General features: G+C 43.2%; 1 protein-coding gene and 1 long non-coding RNA gene across 9 annotated transcripts in view; one reads left to right on the top strand and one right to left on the bottom strand.

The window, feature by feature from the left end:
* Positions 1–23,047, top strand: part of LOC310754347 — a 47,950-nt gene that overhangs the window by 12,948 nt on the left and 11,955 nt on the right. For 5 of the 8 annotated variants that reach the window (XR_014543727.1, XR_014543728.1, XR_014543731.1 and 2 more), the window contains exon 2: positions 18,671–18,721. The exons of the other annotated variants lie outside the window; for them this stretch is intronic. This is a non-coding gene — a long non-coding RNA (uncharacterized lncRNA). The remainder of the gene's footprint in view (positions 1–18,670; positions 18,722–23,047) is intronic. 8 annotated transcript variants of the gene reach the window in all.
* SERTM2 (serine rich and transmembrane domain containing 2) lies at positions 4,097–16,541 on the bottom strand. Its single transcript, XM_083596200.1, has 2 exons — positions 15,777–16,541; positions 4,097–8,836 (listed from the first exon to the last, which is right to left on the bottom strand). Exon 2 carries the CDS (start codon positions 8,303–8,305, stop codon positions 8,027–8,029), a length of 279 nt encoding a protein of 92 aa, XP_083452326.1. The 5' UTR covers positions 8,306–8,836; positions 15,777–16,541; the 3' UTR covers positions 4,097–8,026.

Raw genomic sequence — 23,047 nt, 5'->3', positions numbered from 1 at the left:
GATAATTGCGTTGCTTCTCAACAGTCTTGCCAATTCCGTGTAGTTAGATCTAAGGTCCAGCAACTGCTTAGGAATGTCCTTGTAGATTTCAATTCTCTTGCCCAAAATGTCTAGTGACTTTTCGTAGTGCAGGCCCAAAATCTTGTCCCTTTCCTCCTTTGATCTCAGTGTTATCAAACAATCTCTGGGCTTCTCTGTCCTTCTGACTCTGCCAAGCCTGAAAGCAGATACAATTTTAAAGTCTTTTTCCTCTAACTTCCAAAACTTGGCAAATTCCTTAGTTAGAAATTCAATAAAATTATCTTCTTCCACCTCTGGTATTGACCGTATCCTCAAGTTGGTCTCCCTGTTTCGCAGTTCTGTCATCAAAAAGTAAATCTGATGTTCTCCAACTTGTTTGCTGAGTGGTCTTACTTCTTTCTCAAGTTCTTCCAATCTTTGACTAGTATCTTCAGCCAGTTTACGATTTTCACCTACAGCCTCCTTTAATTCTCCAATAGACTGGGCATTCTGTGCAACTTGTCCAGTCAGCTTATTCAAGCTTTCTGTGTTCTGTTCAATTTTAGCTGTATGCAAATCAGCCTTCTTGTCCAGAGCCTCCAGTTTCTCCAAAATTTTCTCCAAGACAGAGCTACTTGTCCCTGAAGCCATATCTCCCAGGTGCAGCTCCTCTGTCTCACCCTCCCCTGCCTGTATTAGGGAGGCCGCCTCTATGTCTGGAGGCAAAGTGGAAGGCAAGGCCGGCACAGAAGATCTACGCTGTGAGGCTGCAGATAAAGTTAGAGTTGTTTGTTTAGTCCTTCCTCTTCTCCTTGCGCCACTCATTCCAAAGTTATCTGTAATCCAAGGTCAATCCAAGTTGTTCCCATGAGAAAGCAGAGTCCCAGATACAATAGTCAAACAGAGGCCGGGAAATGGAAAGTAAAACAAAGTCACTGCTGTAAGTCCAAAATCCTCTAGAGGGAGCTTAATACGTCTTCAGGGAAAAGATCAAATCCAAGTTAGACTTATAAATTTAAATCCATGTCTATCGCCTCCACAATGTATTATTTTTAGCAGAGTAAAACTTAAAACAAAACAGTGTTTCTTACAGTGCCTTGACTGCAACAGTTTCAAAGTATCCAGTTCCAACTCAGAATGTTTCAAAACCTGAATTCAATGTATCCAAAGTTGCAAACTGGTGCTCATCCAGGCAGCTCCAGCACCAGAGATTCTTATTTATTTTATAATCCACTGGTGCCACAGAAGAAGGATATCAATGCACCCCGAATATGACCAGCAAAAGTCAATAGCTCAAAGTCTTTCACTCAGAAAACTGCTTTAACAGGGTGCCAGCATTTAGTTAACGCATAACTTTTTGTCTCCACTCCTCCTGCTCTTTGCTTAAAGTTCAGTATAGCGGGAGATGGGCTTCCTGCTTATCCTCACTCCGTTTTCAGCCAGATTTCAACTTTTTAAAAAAGTTTTAAAAGTTTCATAAAGTTCTCAAAAAGTTTCAGAAAGTTGACAAAAGTTTCAAGAAGTTTTCAATGTCCAAATTTACTCACGGGTTGTAGTTTCCAAAGTTCAGAAAAGTTGCAGGAAGAAAGGACAGCGCTGACCGGCAACAGCAACGCGGCTTCACTTCGCTGTTTGCGCAACGACCCACAGCGCCGCTACCCCCTCCGCGATCCGGAGCCCCTTACGGGGTCCCTTCAGCGTTTTGGGGGCTGCTTCTGGCGCCCGCCGGGTCCCGAGACCACAGGCTTCTGCCACCTGTGGTTTTCCTGAATGGGTCTCCGCTTCGCCGTAGCGGACGACCCGTTTACAGCGGAGCTCCCTTCTCCTTACTCGGAGAAGGCAGCCATTACCGGTCGCGCCGCCTCCGGAAGTCCCAACAGTTCAATGGTAATTTACATTTACCTGGTTAAGAAGCCTCCAGAATCTTCAGTGAAAAGGTTCAGGTAGCCTGTACCCCTGGAGAGCTCCTGTCAGGCAGAGTGGGCATGCCTGTGCAACATTTCCTTATTATCCATTATTTATTTAGAGCATTTGCTTCCCACTCTTTGACTGAAAGTGGCTTTAAAAAAAGGTAAAGGACCCCTGACTGTTAAGTCCAGTCGCAAATGACTCTGGGATTGCGGCACTCATCTCACTTTACTGGCCGAGGGAGCTGACGTTTGTCCGCAGACAGTTTTTCCGGGTCATGTGGCCAGCATGACTAAGCCACTTCTGGTGAACCAGAGTAGCACACGGAAACGCCATTTACCTTCCCGCCGGGGTGGTACCTAATTATCTACTTGCACTTTGATGTGCTTTCAAAGTTCTAGGTTGGCAGGAGCTGGGACCGAGCAACGGGAGTTCACCCCGTCACGGGGATTCGAACCGCCAACCTTCCGATTGGCAAGCCAAAGAGGCTCAGTTGTTTAGACCACAGCGCCACCCGCATCCCTGCCAAAAGTGGCTTACATGCACTCAATTAAAGCAAGACAGCCCCTCCCCTGAAGGCTTTTAAAATTTTTTTTAAAAAAACACAGAGAAGGGAATAGAGGTAGGAAGGGAAGGGGGGTGGAATCAAACCCGGGAATGAATTCTTCAACACTTGTTGAACTCAGTTAACGGGCAGTGGTCCTTGATGGTGCTGGTGCCCCAGTAAAGATGATGGAACGAGCCTTCTGCTTCCTATCTCCTCCACCAGTGACGGACTGTTTCTTCATGGCGCCCAGGGCAATAAGACAGATTGGAAGGGCACGTGCCTATTGTGTCCTCACACCACCCTGCCAGTGTACCTCAGAAAAATGTTCTGGATCCCAGCAGCCCCCACCCCCAAGCTACACCCCTGTCTTCCACTGAGGCATTTCTCTCTGCTGGGGGTCAGAGCTAACCTGCTGCCTTGGGTACAGCCTCTTCCTACCCAGGACTCACCTTTAAAGCAAGCATGTATTTGAGGACCCATTTCTTTTTTTCTTTTTAAACCAAGTGTTTGTATGGTGGTAGTGCTGTTCTTGCGACCCAACTTACTTCAGGTCACTCCCTAGTAGTGGCCCCAACTTACCAGTTGAAGACCAGTGCAGTAGATGTTGCCATCTTGTCTTTCCCTTGTGCTGAAGTAAGATTCAGCTTCCCGCTTGGTTGGCTTCTGTCTGTGAGCATAACTTTATACTTCCTCTTAGGCAGAAAAATAGTTTGTTGAACCGAAGTGAAATGATCCAGAAGGCCTGCAAACATCATCTTGGTAGTCAGGATAACCCCAAAAACTAATGAGTAGTTGTGGCAAGAATGAGCTCATATATGTCTATGTCTCCTTGCTTTGATATATGCTAACTGGCTTGCTTTGATACTATGCTTATCTGTGCTGTGCTGTACTATGCTTATCTTAGGATGCTGGGCTCTAGGCCTAGAGAGGGGAAACGAACCAGGTGTGATGGTAAGTTCTGGGCAAACTGAGGTATCCTTTTCTGTGCATAAAGGATTTATGAATGTTTGCTTGGGTGCGGACAAGTGATGACGACCTCTCATTATTACAGTGCCCATCCTGCATCTGTAAAGGAAGTGAGGCTCCTTTCTGCCTTACTCAGAAAATACACCTGACACCCTCTTACAATTCTCTACCCACCTACTCCCCCTCCCGCCCAGATTGGTTAAAATTTCCCTGTTAAACGAAATCCAAACCTTGCTGCCAAGCCCATTTCTGATTGTTTGATTCCTTTTGTGGGGTTGTATTTAAATTATATTTTAAGCTGCCCTGAGTGATTCCAAATGCATTGGAAGGGCCAGGGCAGGGTGTGTGTATGTGTGTCTACATTTTGCAAATAAAGAATTGATAGAAATGAACAACAACAAACTGTCCCAAAGGAAAGGTGAATGTTCTTTGGAACCACATTGTGGATTCCCAGTGTAAGGAGATTCCCACCCTATCACCTCCTTGGAATATACATAAAAGACTGGACTGAAGAATGGACCTTGCCCATATACAGATCAAGGGGCAATATTGGTCCAGGTGCCTGGAGCACTTGGTTGACCTTTCATCCCAACCTGACATTCCCCAGTGTGGTGTTTCGAAGGCTCACATTATGCAGTGACCAACCTCCCCTAATTCACTGAAGGACACAATACATTAGACAGGAAAATATGGATATTTATAATGATAAATAGGATTGTAATTTCTGACAATGTTAAGCATTAATCCTGCATACAATATATAGTTTAATATACAGTCAGGTTTTTTTAAATTTACAATGGGGGGGAAATCTTACAGGTAATTCTCTGATGGTTACAGTATATGAAAAAGAACTCATTGTGTTGAACACCTGCATGCAAAGCAGATACTATGGCCTTGGCTTTCTTTCAGTGCTTTGGAGACCGAGCTTAGGTTGCACAGAGATAATTGCTTATCAAAAGGGTTGCATAAAGCTGGTGCTATGGATATAAATAGGAGCAGCTGTATTCTAGTAGTCCCCCACCCCATACACAATATTAGCCCAAACTCCCAAGGGAAAAGTAACACCCCATCAAGAATGAACCATGTGTGTGTATTAAAAATAGTGGTTGAGGGGAAATTAGCATTTAAAGGCAAACTTGCCTCATTCAAATTTTCCAGAACAATAAGCAAACCCAGTCATCTCTGAATTTTGCAATGCAGATCTCCAGACAAGTAATGCTGTACAAAACTGCGTATACTGCAGCAAAGTATGCACAACAATGCAAATATTAGTAAAAAATAATATACACAAACATATTAATTTAGGGAAAACTGCTTTGCAAAAAAAAAAGTGTACTGGGCAAAATTGTATACAAATGTGTATATTGGGAGAAATTCCCACTAAAATGCTGGTGAATTTACTGTATTTAAAAAATACAGTAAATAAATCACAAACTAATATGGACATGTGGAGAACCAAATTTAGGACTGAAAAAAATGAGAAACTGGGAGGAGAAACTGAAACGGACAGATTCACCCATCTCTTGTTTGAAAACAAAACAAAACACACCATCATTTCCAGAGCATTGGATGAAACATGGTCTTGTTATTGTCATAAGCAAGAGTGTGTGTATGACTGCTAATTTTAGCGTAGCTCAGGTTTGGGGAATTTGCACTTCATGGAGAGAGGGGAATTGGCAGATGAATGCTATATAGTAGAATACCTTCTGGGATTTTATTTCTAGGCTAGATTGCAAAATGGAGCTGAGATTAGTTCATGTCCCTGAAATGTTACACACCTAACACAGATGGCTTTGCAGATATCACCTTCTAATGAAAAAAACCAAAGAGGACTGTGTTAGCTGATTAGTTAGTGTGATTCATAAGCACACAGCTATACAGATGGATTCTGTTGCTGCGTAAACTTTAGGTGCTCACTCTGAAAGAACATTTAAAAGAGATATGCTTGTATATTGGCAATAATACCTCTACTCACCTGCTAAGAATAACCTCCTGAGTGCTGCCCCCCAAGACCCATTATAGCTGAAAGACTTTTCTCCACCTTATATATTCATTTATTTGGCAGTGTCAAATTTTCAGGGTAGGCATTGCTGGGTGCTTATTTATCAGGCCCCATTTCCCAGAAGGGACCCCATTGCCCACTTTTAGAGTCCGCAGGCTCTCCTCCTTTCCTTTTTGCAGGCACTGCCCATTCACCTTGTTCAGTTTGCTTGCCAGCAAGAGCTGACTAGTCTTGCACTTTGATGTCACATTGTGTTTTAATTTTTTGGAAGCTGCCTAGAGTGGTTGGGGTAACCCTGTCAGATGGGCGGCATATAAACAAATAAATTATTATTATTATTACTACTACTACTACTACTACTACTACTACTACTACTACTATTCCCTGTGTCTGTTTTTATGAACAAGGTCCACACAAAAGAACACATGGACAGGGAGTTGCAGCAGTAGCAAGGAGGAACGCCAGTTGTGGGGGCAGAAGGGGCTTCAGCTCCCTTAATATTTCTAGGCAGGAGGCTGAGCCTCCCCCCCCAAAAAAAAAAATATTGAGGGGGCCGCCATCCCCCGCTGCCCCCAAGCGAGCGCTCACACCCAGTCTCAGCTGTGCTCCTGAGCCAGGTCTGACCTGGGCGGCAAAGAGAAGCAGGAGCATTGTAGCTGTTTATTGTTTCCAGTATCAGAGGTGGCATGCCAAGAGGGTGGGGTGGGGATCACAAGTGGGGAGAGTGCTGTTGTGCTCATGTCCTGCTCATGGGTTTCCCATTGGCTGGCTACTATGAGAATTGGGTGCTGGATTAGATGGGTCCTTGGTTTTATCCAGCAGGGCTGTCCTTTCAGAGGAAACCACAAGGCACCAATTGGTACCATAGTCACATCGAAAGCCAAGAGGCCTCAAAGATTTGGGGAAGGAACCTGAAATAGAGGGAATAGTATCCAGATGGATTAAAGAAAGGGTGTATTTTAGCATTATTATTTTTCAGTTGGAGCCAGTGCAGGTTGCCCAACTCATTGATAGATTGGCAAATTAGTGTCCAAAAATGTGGATGTTATTTTTGCCAATCCAGAGATCCTAGTGCATAGGACACATACACAACAGTTCCTGTTAATTTTAGTGGAACAAACTAATCTGTCCAATGGGGATTGGCTCCTGCAGTTTAAGTGAACCAGGAACTCATTCTTTAGAGTTGTTCTGGTCTTGGAACAGAATGCTGTACTGGAATGTGTATATTGCAGGAAAGCTAGATTTTGCAAATCACTTGAGAGAGAAAGATTTAGGATTTCCTTGCTTTCCTGTGGTGAGCCATGCAGAATTACCAAGCCACTGTTCATGTTAGCAGAGACAGAATCTCTTTGGGTGCAAAGGTGACCCTCAAGAATACATCACTCACACTTTAGTTCCTGTATTATGCACTGGTTCTGGTTATAACCAAGAAAGGCTATGAAGCTATATAGTATTTAATCTTGTGGTTAATGCTCATATTGCTTCTCATGCTCTACTGAAAAATTCTCCTGCATTTCTCCCAAGAAATTAAAAAGAATCTGTGGGGAGATTTGTTTTGTTTTTGTTGCACTTACCTTCAAGGTGGCCTAGAGTTGTTTGTGAGTGTGCTTTATATCACTCTACAAATCATCTCCCCAGTAGTCTGTGCTCTGCAGCCTTCCTGGGTGCCCTTCCTTACAACGCCATGACATCATCAGCTGGGCTTTTCTTAAGGTATGGGAAGGTGAGGAGGCTGCCCACTGTGCACCTGACAACTGTTGTTGTTTTTAAGTGAAGTCTTTGTACTTTTAAAGAAATCAGTGTGGAGAGGTTAAAAAGGAAAAATATCTCTTAGAAATAAAATCTGTAAGCACAGCAGTCTCAGGTACTCAGTAATAGTTTTCCTAGGTTTCCCATGCTTCAATTAAAACCCAGAAATAAGTCATGAAGTAGTTTCTCCCATGGGGTCTTTCAGAAGCACAGGCAGCTAGGGAGGCTGCAGAAGCACCGAGAAGTGTTTATTGGAATGAAAAGCTCCCATACCACCCAAGGGTGTCTCAATCCTACAGCTACCAGAATTCTGAAGAAGTGCTCAAGTGTCCTGACAATGAGGCAGATAAACCTGCAACCTCTTTCACAGAGGGAGAAATAGGCAAACAGGTTTTGATACAGTGCTAGTTCCTTCTATTGCTTTTATTCATTGTTAAGTCCAGGAGTCCTCTATTTTCTCCTGCAAAAAAACCAGTCACCTGGGCTGTTTTGGAGAGCTCTTACCAGTCCAGAACGATGAGTACAGAGCCAGATTATACCAGCTCATTATAAAGCAGCTTCATATGTCTATATGTAGGTTGTTTGAAACCAAACATCACAGCACATGCTGCTTACAGCTCTTAGTGTCAAGCTAAGCTTGCTGGATACTTGTCTTGCCATTTTCAAGGCAAACTGAATTCTATGTAGAATCACTGAGTTGGAAAGGACCTCAAAGGCCATCCAGGCCAACCCTCTGCCAGTGCATCCCTCAAGGCTGTCCAGAACTTCCACTCCACACGCTCCACCATATGAAATTGGTTTCTCATCGCAGACAATCTTTTTTTGCAACCAGTTGCTTCCCAGCCTCCAGCCCACTAAGTACTGGGGATCCTGCCATGCATTTCAACATCTGTAAACTGCTGGATGTTCTCGGTGCTCTCTGGAGATGTGGTAATAGGGGAGATGACGTGTTTCAGACGCAGGAGCATGGTGAAAAGTAGAATGAGTAGGATGGCCAGTAGGGTCAGAAACAACCCTACATACATATACAAGTTGGAGTATTTATCTGCATTTGCCACTCCTGTAGCCAGGGTTGGGGGTGGGTGGGCACGACCAGTAAGATTTCCACGGAATCTGAAATAGACCTCAGTCATTTCTTACTCAGGCCTTTTCCATTTTCTCTGTTCACTCATGAATTCCTTACTTCTTCTTTGATAGTGTCTTAAAGATTAGATTAGGAGGTAATTCATGCATCAATATTGGATGGGCTGAAGTCTTTGCCTTGTATAGAGGAATAGTTCTCATCAAAGGGTCATCTTCTCACATGGCTTTGCCTAAGGAAATGGCAGAATCAATCAAAAGTTCCTTCTGGGTGGTGGTTTTTTTCTACTTTTTAAAAAAACCTTCCTGGCTGAAAAATATTTGTGTTCTCTTCAGTAAGGAATAAACGTCTCAATGGAGTTTGGGGGGTAAGGATCTCCTACCAACAGTGTCACCCAATGGCTCACAGATCCACGAGTTACCTTGCAAAAGACTGCTTTGGTTACTTTTGGAAGCAGACTCCTGTCTTCACTAGAAGGCAAACACCAGTGACTATATTCAGAAGAACTAGAGTCTGGTCTTTTTCCGCTTCCCACCTTCAGATGACCAAAATGGCAGCAGTACCAGTAGCCAACATGATATTTCTATAAAGATATAAAAAGACAGAGAGAGAGACTATATTATTAAGCAAACTTTCACATAATCTCTTTGATTGTAGAGAATCTCTTGGTAGTAAAAGGAAAAATTATTGCGTTGCCAAAATCTGTACTCGCAGTTTCTCATAAGTTCTTTTCCTCTGCAAATAAGGCTTCAATTTATCTGCTTCATTCTCACAGTAATGTTTAAATTCCTTTAGAACTTCCTTCAGCCTTGAGTTTTGAGCTTCCCTTATCACTGCAATGTGGCCAAAGGCTAAATATTTATCCAGTTCTCTGCAGGTTCCCATGCTGTCCACGGTTCCTGATCTGAGAAAAATGTCTAGGAGGAGTTTTCTCAGGGTATTTTTCCCATGAGCTTTGACTGAAGCATGAGCACCCTAGGAAAGCCTGTTTAGCGCAGACAACAGGAGGGATGATTTGCAGAATGAAAGGGTTGCATCCAACCAAGTTCTCAGAGTAGGCCTGCTGAATTTAATGTCCTTAATTTAGCAGTCTCCATTAACTTCAATGGTCTACTTTGAATAGGGCTAGCATGAGATACAACCCAAATAAATCGCACTTGCAGCCACCTCTCAGCCACCTCAGCAATAACAGAAGCACACCCAAAACCCTATACCCAATCCATTAAAATTTTACTGATTGCCACCCCCACCCCGTTGGATGCAATTTCTTCTCCCATTAATTGGTGGAAAATCAGGGGCAAGATTTATTGTTCACTTTTTCTTTTAAAGGTAAAGGGACCCCTGACCATTAGGTCCAGTCGTGGCTGACTCTGGGGTTGTGGTGCTCATCTCGCTTTATTGGCCGAGGGAGCCGGCATACAGCTTCCGGGTCATGTGGCCAACATGACTAAGCCGCTTCTGGCGAACCAAAGCAGCACACGGAAACGCCATTTACCTTCCCGCCGGAGCGGTACCTATTTATCTACTTGCACTTTGACATGCTTTCGAACTGCTAGGTTGGCAGGAGCAGGGACCGAGCAACGGGAGCTACCCTGTCACGGGGACTCGAACCACCGACCTTCTGATCGGCAAGTCCTAGGCTCTGTGGTTTAACCCACAGCGCCACCTGCGTCCCTCTTTTTCTTTTGCACTGCACTAATTAAAAGATATAGGTTGGCTGGCCAGATTCCAGTTCACACTTGAAAATGGGCACATGTAGGAGGGATGGGATCACACCCATTGTCCTTGCTCTTGCACTCTTATGTGTATTCAGCACACATATAAACTGTTCTGTGTGTAGGCTCCATACAAATGGTCTATTCCCCCTGTCATACTGACAGAACCCATGGATGTACAGTCTGTACATGTATAAGCTTTTCCAGATGTTTTTATGAATGTCTGTCGGAAGCAGGAGCAAAGATATGCTACCGAGGAGTTCAGCCTTGCTGTCATTTTAAAAATGCTCTTGAAGGTTAAGCCCAGACTTGGAACACAAAGAACAAAGTTATAGTTTGAACTTGTGACCCTCCTTAGCGCATAAACCAGGAGTGAGTCTTGGCAGTAATACATGAGAACTCCTGTACGTAATAGTACTTTGATTATTTGCCTGGTCTATACCACAGTTAAATCATCCAAAGCACAATCTTAATTACCTAATCTAGCCCTGCCAGAGAAAACTCCATTTGCCTTATTTAACACACTGTTAAACACATTCTATACGCACGGAGTCAGCCATCAGCATCCTTAAGCATTCTTCAAGGCGTGGCTCCTACAGCTCAGGTAGAGAGTACTATACTGTATTTACTCTCTGAGATCTAGCAGTGTACTAGATATCTAAGGACTTGCATAGATAATTGAATTACTGTCTAGAACATGCAGGTTAAAATGGCATAAATAAGTATACCCATTTAAATATGGTGATCGGACTACAAATCACACAGAAGTTAAGTAGAGACAGCAAACGGGATCTGCAACAAAAGTTTGCAGTATTGCTCCCTAACAGGAGCATGCTTGAGTCCTTTTCAGAGTTGCAGCCAGCCATGCCCTTCTCCATGATACCCCAGCTGTGATGGGCTCAAGCCAGCTCATTCACATTCCTCTACACCTTACAGTGGTGCCTCGCAAGACAAATGCCTCGCAAGACGAAAAACGCGCAAGACAAAAGGGTTTTTTGGTTTTTGCGTTGCTTCGCAAGACGATTTTCCCTATGGGCTTGCTTCGCAAGATGAAAACGTCTTGCGAGTTTGTTCGCTTTTTTCTTAAAGCCGCTTGAAGAGGCGCAGTTGCGACGGACCGTGCTTCGCAAGACGAAAAACATCGCAAGACGAAAAGACTCGCGGAACGAATTAATTTCGTCTTGCAAGGCACCACTGTAGCTGCCACTGAAAATGGTCAGTTGACATTAGGTGGTAGTTGTTGTTGTTGTTGTTTCAGTACTTCTGCAAACTTCAAGGTTCCCTTGAGCATCCTGGTGTCTCCCTCTTGTTTCGCCTTACTAGCAAAGGGGTACCGAGTTTACTATTGGAGGAAGCAATTGGATCCTATTGAATATCATGATATGGGTTGCAATATGGAGAGGTTAAATGTGATTGCAAGGTTCAGGTGTTTCTGTACATTATAAGCACATACAGTGGTACCTCGGGTTAAGTACTTAATTCGTTCCGGAGGTCCGTTCTTAACCTGAAACTATTCTTAACCTGAAGCACCACTTTAGCTAATGGGGCCTCCTGCTGCCACTGCACCGCCAGAGCACAATTTCTGTTCTCATCCTGAAGCAAAGTTCTTAACCCGAGGTAATATTTCTGGGTCAGCGGAGTCTGTAACCTGAAGTGTATGTAACCTGAAGCGTATGTAACCCTAGGTACCACTGTATATCAATAGAGTAACTAAGGTAAATACATTCGTAAGCATAGGTAAGAGCCAGTGTGATGTACCGGTTAAAGGGTTAAACTAGGGCCAGGGTTCAAATTTCCACTTAGCCATGAAGCTCACTGGGTGATCTTGGGCCAGCCACTGCCTCTCAGACTCACCTACCTCACAGGGTTGGTGTGGGAATTAAATGTGGCGGGGGGGTCGGGGAGAACCACCTTGAGCTCTTTGGAGAAAAAGATGGGATATAAATGCAATTAATAAAAAAAATGAAATTAGAGGAACTAAGATGAGAGGGAAGGGGTGAGTTTGGAATGCTGATAGTGAGCGGTGATTGGTTGGGAGTTTTGAAAGGGAGTTTGAATATTAGTCTGAGAGGGTTTGGAGTCGAGTTGAGTTGACAGCGGAGTTGCATTTGGGGGTGGGTGGTAGACTGTGTGAGAGTTGGTGGCGGATGTGAAGCAGGGTTAGTCATCTAATATAGTATCAGTATTATAGTAGCTTCTGTTGTATATAAAATAAAGCAACAAATAAGATAAACAGATTGAAACTATGTGCTTAGGTACAATCTTCAATCGCACAGCCATTGTTTATGATTCCTCTTCCATAAATTAATTGCTTTATACCACATGCCTCATACTTTGCTAACATTAGGGGAATTATTATTATTATTATTATTATTATTATACCCCACCCACTTATTCAGATAAATATAATTTGGGGTGGAAGCAGGTTATAGAGTTACCCATAAGAAACACAGCTCAGAGCCATACATCTTGTTAAGAGTGAGAAGTGGTACAGGGTAGTTTTGGGTGGTGGCAGAGCACCCCCTGGCAGAGGAGGGTGTGTGGCATGACAGTGGTGACAGGCACCTCTCTTGTCTTCTGCAGCTCTTTCTGCTGAAAAAGGCAGTGTTCACATCAAATCCTAACAGACCATTTTTGGTAATGAAATAATATGCGTCACAGATGTTACTTCTGAAAATTAGGTGGCATTATGTTAAAGTTATTAACCTGAAGTTCATGTGTAATAATCAATTACGAAACAAGAGCCCCAAATTAATGAGCCTCTACAAGGCACTTCTAATAAATGGAAGAGATTAAGGAGTGGAGATAATTCAATGAGGCTGGGAGTTTAGCATGGATGCCTGTGGTTCATTTTATGCTCCAGTCTTAAGAGTAGTTGCTCAGTTCTTTGCAAGGGAAGAATCTGATTTGCTCACAAAACTATGTGTGTGCATGGACTTCCTGCCTTGTCTTCTGTGTCAGGGAATGCTCTGTGATGAGGGCAAGAGGGAATCTTCATGCAGAACACCTCCTGACTTGTAGAAGATTATAAGGAATGCCACAGGGGAGGCTTTACACATACAGATCAAACAAACTATGGGGGAGTCAAATCGATTTGAATGAATAGACTCAGCTGAAAAGTCCGTGCATGCTTGCTTCCTTGCACAAGGGCTTTCTTGTTTTCTTTTGCCAAAGAGCCCATTTCTTTGCATACAATAGAGTTTCTTTTTGTGAACAGTAAAGTTCTTGTAGGGAGCATGGTAGGGCTACAGATAAACCCACTCTGCAAATGTTCTTTTCTGCAGAGGAATCAACTAGATCAGAAGGGCCAGGGGCAGAAGCCATAATGGTGCTGGATCCATCTGTTAAGAGTTTGGGTGTAATCCTTGACGCCTCCCTTTCCATGGAGGCGCAGGTTACAGCAACAGCTAAGGCGACATTTTTCCATCTTCGCCACATTAAGCAGTTGGTTGCTTACCCTTCCTGCCCTGATCTGGCCACAATGATCCATGCGACGGTCACCTCCAGGCTTGCCTACTGTAATTCGCTCTACGTGGGGCTGCCCTTGAAACTGTCCCAGAAACTCCAGCGGGTGCAGAATGCTGCAGCGAGGCTCCTCACGGGGTCCCTGCCATGGGAGCATATTTACCCAGTGCTTTACCAGTTGCACTGGCTCCTAGTGGAGTATAGGGTCAGGTTCTTGACTTTTAAAGCCCTTTGTGGCTTAGGGCCCTCATATTTATGGGACCACCTCTCCTGGTATGCCCCGCAGAGGACCTTAAGGTCCATGAATAACCATAGTTTAGAGGTCCCAGACCCTAAGGAAGTCAGACTATCCTCCACCAGGGCCAGGGCCTTTTCAGTGATGGCTCCGACCTGGTGGAATGCTCTGTCCCATGAGACTAGGGCCCTTCAGGATTTAACCTCCTTCCGTCAAGCCTGTAAGACAGAGCTATTCCACCTGGCCTTTAATTTGAACTCAGCCTGATCCTTTATTTCCCTTCTCTTCCCTCCCCCTCCCCTTTTATGAAGATTACCCGCTCTGAGACCCCACAGCTAATTCTCCCCTGGCCTCCTCGCTGGCCCAAGTAGGACCAATTCAGCCAGCTAGCCCTGGGGATTATCTAATGCTTATTTTCCCCAAATTGATTTCTGAATTTTGAATTTTATTGTTATTCATGTTTTTATACTGTATTTTATGCTGCTTTTACAATTAAGTGTTTTAAATTTGTTGTTAGCCGCCCTGAGTCCGGTTTTTGAACCAGGAAGGGTGGGGTATAAATAAATTATTATTATTATTATTATTATTATTATTATTATTATTATTATTATTATCATCCAGACCCTGTCACCAATACTGAGCCAGAGGCAGAGTCTGTTAACCAGAAGTGCCTTGACCCACAGACACTCGCCTTGGAACCCTCTGAGCCAGATCTCCCAAGGACAGTATAGCCAAATGTCCTACTTTGCATGAGGAGTGAGGAGTCCAGGTGTTGTTGGACTCCCAAGTCCCATCATGCTTGACTATTGGTCATTCTGGGGCTGATGGGAGTATTTATTTATTTACTTACTGTTTCCGTTTATAGACCACTTGCTACCAGAAGATCTTGAAGTAGTTTATAGTGAATAAAACACACCCACATTCTAGCGGTCCCAGTGTTGAACTCGGAAGGGATCCAGGTTCAGATCCTCACTCACTTATGAATCTCACTGGGTAACCTTGGGCCAGCGACCTTCTCTCAGTTTAATTAACCTCATGGGCTTGTGAGGATAAAAGAGGAAGAACTATGAATACTACTACAACATGACACCTTTATCCCATATTCGAAGATTTGTGGATCTTTCCACAAAAGTAATCCTCAGTTAAGCAACTCACTGGATGCCTAACTCGATAGTGAGAATGCAGAACCTGCAACCCTCCAGCTGTTGCTAGATTCCTACTCCCATCATTCCCAAATGTTGGCCACACTGGCTGGGGCTGAAGGGAGTTGGAGGCTTTCTTCAACATCTTCTGGAGGGTGACAGGTTGTCCACAACTCTAAAAAGCTTTATAAAGATCACAATTTCATGTGCTCCTGAGCTAATTGCCCCTAAATGCCCCTACATACAAATGAAGAGGGTAGTTATGATTCCTGCATTGCAGGGTGCTGTACTAGATAACCCTTGGAGTCCCTTCCAACTCTACAATTCAATTTATTTATCCCCAGCTCTAGAGATTGAATAACAAGACTCTTCTTGCTAGCTAAGCAACTGCAGTTAACATCTTTCTTGCGGTTACAAACAAGTCAGCCTATCTTGTCTTATTTTCACCAAGCACAAACAAATTAACCATCTTTTTAAAAGGATGACTTTTAGCATTTTAGGTTAACTCAGATTGGGATGATTTTTAGAGTGGACAGCATAGTATTATTGTGAATATTTGTGGAGCTAGAAATTAAGTCAGTACTGCTTGCAGAAAAAGTTAGTCAAAACACTCTGCTGCTGTAGCATTTAGTGTCTTTTTGAAGGCCGCCTGTTCCCAAAACAAAACAAGCTGTCTGGGCTTAATCTGACTACTGAAATCAATACTTTTGCTTAGCTCATTTGTAGCACACATAATCTCTTTACTTCCCCCTGAAAAAGCACAGACACCAAGAAAATTGATACCTCAATGCATGCTTTTTAAAAAAAAAAAAGAAACCATCAATTGGAAGTACTAGCTTTCCTTTTTTTGTTGGCAGATAGTCTATTTTCTCCTTTCATATCAAATGCATAAAATAGCACATTCTTCTAACTAAGCCTTGGCACAGAGATAAAAACAGTTGGATTTTGACAAGTGCAGCCAATTACCTTTCATCATAAGCAGGAGCAGAGGAGTGACCCCTCAAGACACCTCCTTGGTAGGTGTACCCTAGATTGCTTTCTGCAAGGTGTCCTGGAAGCATCCCCTCTAAGATGCAGGTGCTTTGGAAGAAAAAGAGACCAGCTGTTGTTTTGTCGCTTGAGCTGGAAGACTAGGCTTTCCAAGGAGAAAGTACACTTTCCTCTCGTCTCCTTTGCACGCCAGCGTTTTGCATTGCGACAGGCAGAGGGGCGCTGCTTAATTCCTTAGACGCTAGTTGATGGTCCTGCTCTCACTGTGCTGCTGATGGTTTTCCTGCACGGGTGAGACAGATCCATATATCTTCTGGATGGCTGAACCACAGCAGCCTCCGTCGACCGTCTCTCTCGCTCTCTCGCTCTCCTCCTTTTGCTTCTATAGGCAACAGACACAGTAAGCTGGGAAAGGTATCTCTCCAAGCGCAGCTATGCTTCATCAGTAGGGAGAGAGAGAGGTGGAAAAAAAAGAAAGCTGCCAACAACACTAGTAGCAAAGTTTCTATAAGCCTTTTTTAATTCCTTCCATGCTGCAGGCTGGTCCTTTTCCCTCTAGGCAACCAGCCACAAAGCAGAGGCTTAGATTTGAAGGCAATGATCACTCTCTCATTATGATTTCTTTTATAAAAACAAAACAAAAAAGAGATTTTTTAAAAAAACATTTTGTAGGATTGGAAGCATTCTTTTTAAATATATAGTCAAACAAGGCATGCAAATCAGGATGTTTTTCAGGGTTCCACCCCCACCCCCAGGGCTTTGAAAACCTTCAAAATAAAGTAAGTGCAATACATCACAGCCAATGATATTCGTGCCATATAACTTGCAAGTTTCCTCCCCTTCTGTTTGTATGCAGTCACATTTGACAGAATGAAATCCTGGTTGCTTTCAGGTGTAGAGCCATTTTCAGCTACGGGGTTCCCAGTTTACTGCTATAGCATGCAACTGGGTCAATAGGAAACACCCTGGGGAAACATTAACAGACCAAAAATGCCCACTACATGTAGACACCTATCTGGACACAACCCATTGGCCTGGCTTTGGGGAGGGGAGTTCAGAAAAGACTGGCCCAAGGTATTTGGCTGCATGAGAGAAGGGGAAACAAGTAGGGCATGGTGGCTCTGGGAGTTGGCAACGGACCCTGGCAGGACCCTCTGCAGGTGCCCAATGATGCTGATCATCAATTGGAGGATGCAGGAGACCGACAAGGAGAGGAAGGGAGGAATGATCCTTGAATGTTCTGAAATGTCATTACATATACATGCAGATGGGTTACTGTGGGAAATGAAAAAGCCAAGGATTGCATTTGATAAAAGGCCAGAGCTCAGAGGCCAGAGCATCTGCTCTGCATGCAGAAAGACCCTGCTGTCAGTCACTATGGACAATACAGGGCTAGGCAGACCAAGAGTCTGACTCCTTGTGTCCCTATGAAATACAACATGGTATCCCCTCCCATTCTATGTGCAAAATCGAACCAGACTGGCACAAGAATCTTATTTCAACACTGGCAAAATGTGATAATGATATCCCACATCACAGCTGAGCGCAACAGGCTAGCGGTAGCTTAGAGGACTCAGGAAGAATGGTTAGGGGCTGCTGCCACTTCTACTATCTATTCCCTAAGGTAGGTGCCTCATCCTGCCTAAGAGTAGGACCAGACCTGCTTTCAGAAGTAAGTGACTGGCTCAGCCCAAACGTCCTGCAGAGAGCAGGCGCACCAAAGCACTGTGTGATGTCCTACGTAGGAGAGTTACAGATAGGTAGCCGTGTTGGTCTGCCATAGTCAAAACAAAAAAATTTTTTCCTTCCAGTAGCACCTTAAAGACCAACTAAGTTAGTTCTTGGTATGAGCTTTCGTGTGCATGCACACTTCTGAAGAAGCTCATACCAAGAACTAACTTAGTTGGTCTTTAAGGTGCTACTGGAAGGAAAAATTTTTTTTTTGTTTTGACTACGTAGGAGACTCATTGCTCCCAGTTTTATTGGGAACTAGTTGAGATTTGGGTGGTATCATGATGCCTGAGGTATTCTTGTTAACATGCAAAAGAAAAGAAAAAAGAGGTTATCTCACAGAAATCAGAAAGTAAAAATGATGCACCTGAAGGAATAAAATGCATTCTGTACAAAAGTGACACATAATGACCATTTTACCATTTTACATTAAAAACAGACCAATCCAGGAGTTCTTGTTCACAGTAGGCAATATGTTTCCCACAGTAAAAACATAGCAGCTCATTGGAAGCTAGTCATATCACCTGATTCAAAATCTCTCTTCATCATCAGCCCAATTGTCAGCAATCCATATTCCATATGGTAGGTGCTTCTACAAGTATTTATCATATATTTATTACATTTACATCTCACCATATATCCAGGGAGCTCAAGGTGGCAGGCATGGTACTTCCTCCCCCACATCTTACTCTCACAACAACCCTGTGAGGTAGGTTAGGCTGAGAGAGCCCCAAGTTAGCTGGTGAGTTTTATGGCTGAGTGGGGATTTGAACCATGGTCTCCTATGGCCTAGTTCAACACCCTAAGTACCCCTATACTGGTTCTCATTCAGTGTGGTAGCCATCCTGTAGCTTCCCAGTGCTGGCAAAAATAAACCACTCCTCAGAATTTATTCATTTTTTAAAACTACAACATTTTTCAGAAGATTGACTGTCATCAACAGGCAACCTTTGGAAATGATTTTCCTTCACTCACAGATTCAGTTCAGTGGTTGGATGGCTTTTTAGAGCTCACAGATTCCTCAAGGAACAAAGCGTGCCAGCTGATATGTTTGGTCTTTTGGGTGTCCATCTGTCATATTCTCTCTCTCTGAATATAATCAGCCTTTCCTGATGAATTTTTGTTGCCATTGCTGACAGACCTGTATGGTGATTCAGGAGCAGGAATACTTCAGCACCCACTTACAGCCAGTAAGTTGGTTGAAAGATAAGTACCATTCCTCTTTCCTTAATTCAGCTGCAAACCCACAGTTTCTACCCACAGTGATAGATTTGTGAGTTCCAGAAGCCTTCAGTTGTGTTTTCCTGGACATAGAAGTAGAAACAGGGTAGCCACCTGTCCTAACATATGGAGGACCGTCCTTTATTTCCACAAAGTGGTTTAAAGGAGTAACTGTAAGCCACACCAGGAGATACTGTAAGACTCACCAGGAGGTGATCTGACCATGACACAAGGACTGGTTTAAAGTCCCCCACCTTCAGACCACCTTCTCCCTGCCTGCTTGAGAAAATGAAATCCAGAGTGTGCTAAACTACATATACTGCTCTGATGAAATATTGGGATGTTCCCATGATTGTCCTGAGCTACTCCAAACAATATGGCATTGGTGTGAATGTTGACATCTCCCAAGACAAACAGTCCTCCTTAGTAAATTATTTTATTGAGTTTTGGAAAACAAAATGAACATAGAACAATGTAGACAAAGTACATTAAAGCAATGTCTATAACCTCACTTGAGGTGGTACTACAAAAGTTCATATTGCGGAATATCAGAGGAAGTATGCAGTGAGTCAGAATATAAGAGAATTTAGAGTGTGTGTCCAATATAATGGGAGCCAGTGTGGTGTAGTGGTTAAGAGCGGTGGGCTCATAATATGGTGAACCGGGTTCGCGTCCCCGCTCCTCCACATGCAGTTGCTGGGTGACCTTGGGCCAGTCACACTTCTCTGAAGTCTCTTAGCCTCACTCACCTCACAGAGTGTTTGTTGTGGGGGAGGAAGGGAAAGGAGATTGTTAGCCGCTTTCAGACTCCTTAGGGTATTGATAAAGCGGGATATCAAATCCAAACTCTTCTTCTTCTTATAAGCAAAAGTTCTTAGGCAGAATTTTGGCTATTTAGATATACCCTCCACAGTCTAACCTGACAAATTGAAGGTTGTAGTAAATGTCCGTCCTTATTTTATTTAATTATTTCATTTCATAAAATTTATACACTGCTTGATTTTAAACAAATAAACTCAAAGCAGTTTACAGAAAGTGATTCTTATCCTTGTTATAAGAAATAAAAGGCCGGAATATTGCATCAAATTTCTCTTTTTTTAGTTATTCCTCAAACCACATGATTCTGGTAAGCTACTCTTTCTGACAATGCCATATTTTATCCAGACAGCCTCTTATAGAAAGTCCAGCCAAATTCCAGTGACTGGCTATCTCCAATTGTGATGCTGCCAGCAGAAGAACCACCAGATCAGGTTGGCTTAGCTGAGGGTCATCAGGAGATCAAATAATTAAAAGCTCTAGTGCTGGATCTGTTAGGATAATACTGCCTGTGATATCTGATTTTTTTTGTGCAAATACTGCCACCCAGAAGTAAGATAACAGTCTTGATGTCTTTAGCACCATGCCTGAGATCAGCTCCATCACTTGTACAAGAAGGCTGTTGAGCATGAGGAGCACTAACTGATCCCATGGCAATAAATAGGCATCTGAAAGTATCCCCAAAGACTGCACTGTCACAGTTGTAACCTTATTGGGTTCTACAAAAAAGAAACCCAGGCATCGCTCATTTATCTGGCAGAGTGCTGACGAGATTGCAAATATTGCAACCAGATACATATGCTCACACTGTTTGTTGCAAATTGTTTTTTATGCTTTGTTAATGTATTTCCCCACCTTCTGAGCAGGGCTCAGGCACTGCACTCTGCGCCTTCAAATACAGCTTTCAGCATAGCTGCAATTCACTGAGGTATCTGTGCAGCTTCCAGGTCTTTGGCCTCTCTTGCTCTTCTCTTTCAATGGTTTTGTTTTACAATCTCACACAAAATCAGAGCCTCAAATGTTTGTTTGGGAGGCTTCTTTTGCTGCTGAGAATCTTACTCTCAAGTGAGAATCACAAGGCTTTGAGGCACTTACATCCTCAGAGCTGTAAAATACGTCAGGTCAAGTGCTGTGTTGTAAACAAGAAGAGACGTCGTTTGGCAGAGCTGAGGCTGGGAGAGACACAACACAGCTGATTATCTTTGCCCAGCTTGCAACCTCAGTCTCTCCTTGTGCCGATGACCACCACCCCCAGATGCCCCCAAAGAGAGCTGGCGCATATTCCTCACGTCACCAAGGAAGATTCTTAACAGCAGAAGCTAAACCTGGCATACACAGGGGTAAGGAACCTGTGTTCCTCAATGCATTGTTGGACTCCAGCTTTTATAAGCCCTCACCAGCAGGGCAAATGGGAGTCCAACAAAATCTGGAGGGATACTGGTCTCTGATTCCTGGTATAGACAGTAGCCATAGATCTGTCAGCTGTACTGGTTCCCTGTTGTTTTCCGGAATCAATTTAAGGTGCTTGCTTTGATGTCTGAAGCCCCAAACATCTTAGGACCAGAGTGGTTAAATAATCACAGTCCCTCCAAGTGTCCCTATTTTCCAGGCACGGCCCCAGATTTATAGAAGCCATCCCAGTTTCTGATTTGATCCTGGAATGTCCCAGTTTTCCTTAGGACACCCCTATTTTGATTGGAGAAATGTTGGAGTGTATGGAGTTATATGACCCCTGAGCCAAGGAGATAAGTAACTATACTACACAACCTTTAGAAGACATCTGAAGGCAGCCCTGTATAGGAAAGTTTTTTAATGTTCAATGTTTTTATATATGCTGGAAGCCTCCCAGAGTGGCTGGGGCAACCCAGTTAGATGAATGGTGTATAATGATGATGATGATGATAGAACAGGACATCCCTATTTTCATCAAAGAAATGTTGGAGGGTACATAATCAATCCCACTTCCAAGGGAACTCCGGGAATTGCAGCTCTGTTAGGGGAACAGGCCCCCACTAAGAACTCTCAGCGCCCTTATCAACTTGGGTACAGGAAACCTTAAGGACTGCCTGGTTCCTAATATCCCTACCTGATCACTGAGATCTTCTGGAAAGTCACTCTTAGCAATTCCTCATGCCTTGGACACTCAGCTAAAGGAGCTGTATGTTGTGCATTGTGGTCCCAGTTTTGTGGAACTCCCTTCTAGATGAGATGAGACATGCCCCCTTCCTGTTAAAGCTCTGCTGTTTCATGAAAACTTGTCTATTTTGGCATGTGTTTTAGGTAATATTTTCTTACTGCATTCCTTTACTAACACCATTGTATGCTGCTTAGAAACTACAGAATATAAATGTTTGATATAAGTAAGTAAGTAAGTAAGTAAGTAAGTAAGTAAGTAAATAAACACATACCAATGAGATCTGTGGGCATTTTGCATTTTTGAAACTCAGTCTTTCAGCATATGGCAGTGTCACAGGAATGTCACACGGACGTTAAAGCAGGGCAAATTAATTAACATGAATTTATGGAGTGCTCTTTCTTCCCCAGTTTGTATATTCTTTCATCTCCTGGTTGTTATTATTAGATGTAAATGAATCCCACAAGCCTTAGCAAAGAACAACCAGAATCTTCAGGTTTGGACTAGTTTCAGACCAACTGGGTTTCCTGTGACCTCCGGTATGACCCATATATCAACCCAGACTTGATGGAAAACTAAGCCAGAAGCATTTCAGACACAGACTGCCCTTTGACTATCCAATTGTCCAGGAGTCATGGGTTGAGACAACTCTGAATGAAGCTTACAGTAATCTTCCCTGTCCAGCAGTTGAGTCATTTCTGGCTAATACCATATGATTTAATTCTGAATATGCCTTTATATCCAAACCCCATAAAAAACCTGACATTAAAACACAGACTAGTGTGTGCCCAAGTATTGTATCTGGAGGACTTAGATCTGTACTTCTATATCTGTTTATTCTATGTATGATACTTTTCCTTTAAAGGCTTTGAAATAATTTTATCCTGTTCTACCAGATTTCATTAAGTACTAGCAGCCTCATACCCAGTATTGCTCAGGAATTCTGTGAAAAAGAAAAATCAATGAAGTTGTGAAATCAGTGGTTAAAATCAGTATACCTTTGAAAGGTTCAGCCCACCATTTTGATTAAAAATGGCATCCAACTGTCTTCTAAAAATAATAAAAGTCTCAGGAGCCGTCTTGAAAAAGTTGGTTATGACATCTCAATATATGTCTAAGTGCATAACAGGCAGAGAACTTTCCAAAATACCTAACAGGTATTTATTACTTTCCCTCCTACTTCCAAAGAGCTGGATCATCCTCACAACAACCCTGTGAGGTAGTTTAGGCTGAGAGATACCGACTGTGTGTAACCTTTAATTATCAGGGTTTCTTTTTGTTTTTTGTTTGCAATTCTAGAGATCTTACTGCTCAAAGCTTTCCAATTAGTGATTCAATGCCAGAA

The sequence above is a fragment of the Podarcis filfolensis genome (genome assembly GCF_964270895.1).
Source record: "Podarcis filfolensis genome assembly, chromosome: Z".
Taxonomy (NCBI): Eukaryota; Metazoa; Chordata; class Lepidosauria; order Squamata; family Lacertidae; genus Podarcis; species Podarcis filfolensis.
Note: the sequence above shows the minus strand (reverse complement) of the source record. Positions and strands in the feature narration are given on the sequence as shown.

What these genes read in the sequence shown, in the direction of transcription:
- SERTM2 (XM_083596200.1), bottom strand. Translation starts at nt 8,305, where the DNA reads ATGACTGAGGTCTATTTCAGATTCCGTGGAAATCTTACTGGTCGTGCC.